Source organism: Cyprinodon variegatus, unplaced genomic scaffold (assembly GCF_000732505.1).
Source record: "Cyprinodon variegatus isolate N-32 unplaced genomic scaffold, C_variegatus-1.0 Scaffold4531, whole genome shotgun sequence".
Lineage (NCBI taxonomy): Eukaryota > Metazoa > Chordata > Actinopteri > Cyprinodontiformes > Cyprinodontidae > Cyprinodon > Cyprinodon variegatus.
Genome location: NW_015154984.1, coordinates 1,141 through 3,333, shown reverse-complemented (window position 1 = coordinate 3,333; position 2,193 = coordinate 1,141). Strand labels below are relative to the sequence as shown.

General features: G+C 54.4%; 1 protein-coding gene across 1 annotated transcript; it reads left to right on the top strand.

Annotated features, from left to right (window-relative positions):
- The first annotated feature begins 1,308 nt into the window (after positions 1-1,308).
- On the top strand, positions 1,309-1,983 carry LOC107081370 (predicted GPI-anchored protein 58). Its single transcript, XM_015369558.1, has one exon. The coding sequence runs from the start codon at positions 1,309-1,311 to the stop codon at positions 1,981-1,983; it is 675 nt and encodes a 224-aa protein (XP_015225044.1).
- Positions 1,984-2,193: the final 210 nt, after the last annotated feature.

The window sequence follows — 2,193 nt, the reverse complement described above, 5'->3', positions numbered from 1 at the left end:
TCTTAACCCCGCGTCTTTAAGGCATTTATACTAGTGATTATGAAAATAGCGCCCCCTTCATTTCCGGAATGCAATAGTCCCATTTCCAAATAAGGTATGGGACTGACGGAAAGGTCCGTCCCCGCCCCTTTCTGTTTGCTGCAGCGAGGTCCTTCTCCCCCCGACAGCCAATAAATGGTGGTTATTTTGATTTGAATGTGCTTATGTTACTGTGTACTGGTTCGTAATTTTAGTTAGCAAGCCTGCCTGAAGAAGAGTAAGTCCACTCGAAACGTCGCGACGGCTTGTTTTCTCTGTATGTACAGCTTTAATAAAAGTGCCGACCGGCAGTAAAGCTGATCCAAACAGCGTCCTCTTTTCCTTTATAAGGATTTTTTATTTTATTTTTATTACGAACCATAGTTAGCTGCACAGTATAGCTTAGCCCCTAGCTCCAGACGGAATCACAGCACATGGTCCGTACTGCTATGAGGGGGCCTGCAGACAGTGATGATGAGCCGGATCCCAAAAGGCGAGTTCCGCAGAACCAGAACCGGTCCCTAGGCCTGGCCACAGCCGCTCCCGACCGGCCGAACCGCAACGAGCTGCAGAGCGCAACAGGGCGGCCCAAACGACTCGGCAGAACCAGGGCGCACAGACGGACAGCGCGCACCTCCAGCCTCCAGACCCGGCCGCGGCGGCGCACAATCGGCCGAACCGAACAGAACCGCGGGGAACCAAGCGGGAATCCAACCGGACCGGAACCAGAATCAAAGCCGGGTAGGACCCACACATGCAGGACGGAAACACAGAGCCGAACCGGCCCAGCAGAACCACCAGTGCGGCACACAAAGACCCAGCGCCCACCACCGGCCACCAGAACCACCCGCAACAACACAGGACCGCCAGAACCCAACAGAACCGGAGCAGAACCAAGCAGAATCTGGGGACCCTCTTTTTAAGCAGAAGGTCAGAACGTGGTTTAAACTGATTAAAGCACAACATCACCTAGAAAACATGACAAAATATGAACTTTCACCGGACCTGCTTAAAATTAAAACTCATTTAACAGAGGTGATCAAACCGGCTAGCAATAATGAGAACACTAAGACTATTATTGAGGACAATGCTATACAGTGGGCTTTCAACACAATCCAGACTCTGAAAAAACATTATCAGGACAGCATTACCTGCTTTAAGCACACACTCTGTACCTTTGGAGGCAACCTAGGGGCCTCATTTATAATAGCCACTAAATGGGCCCGGAGAAATCTGGGAAGACGGCTCAGGGAAGAGACATTAGAGCACAGCAGAGAGACACTAGGCCTAATGAGGGACACTACACAGAGCCTATGGCCCCCAGCTCCTCATGAGGCTCCTGCTGCAGCCACTATAGCCCCTGCTTCCACAGGATCCAAGCCTGCTCAGCCCAGCAGGGAGAGGGAGACCATGCAGAGCCCGGGGCCCTCAGATCCTCACTCAGCCCCTGCTGCAGCCACTAAAGCCCCTGCATCCACAAGATCCAGGCCTGCTCAGCCCAGCAGGGAGAGGGAGACCACGCAGAGCCCGGGGCCCTCAGATCCTCACTCAGCCCCTGCTGCAGCCACTAAAGCCCCTGCTCCCACAGGATCCAAGCCTGCTCAGCCCAGCAGGAAGAGGGAGACCACGCAGAGCCCGGGGCCCTCAGATCCTCACTCAGCCCCTGCTGCAGCCACTAAAGCCCCTGCATCCACAAGATCCAGGCCTGCTCAGCCCAGCAGGGTGAGGGAGACCACGCAGAGCCCGGGGCCCTCAAATCCTCACTCAGCCCCTGCTGCAGCCATCAACGCTCCTGCTTCCACAAGGCTGCTGGCTTCCGGTTTAAGCCCTATGTTCCAGCCTCTAATTTCCGTTTTAAGCCCTATTCCTCCACACCTCCACCCACGACACCTGATCCTGCTGAACCCAGCAGGGAACCCCATTAGATCTCTCCTGGGAGGGGAGGATGACAGAGACACGGGGTGATGTTGTTCTACATTGTTTATAAAAAATTTTTTGTGTGTATAGATGATGATGATGATGAAACCTAGTGTGGTCTACAGCGCAGAGAAGTGAACAGATCTGGATCTCCGGACTGGAGATGCTGGTGGGCCGTGGCCTCATGGACAGGTGGAGGAGCGGCCCTGGGGAAAACACCTGTGGTCGGATGCGTGCCCGTGCATCGAGGAGGGGTGT

What these genes read in the sequence shown, in the direction of transcription:
- LOC107081370 (XM_015369558.1), top strand. Translation starts at nt 1,309, where the DNA reads ATGAGGGACACTACACAGAGCCTATGGCCCCCAGCTCCTCATGAGGCT.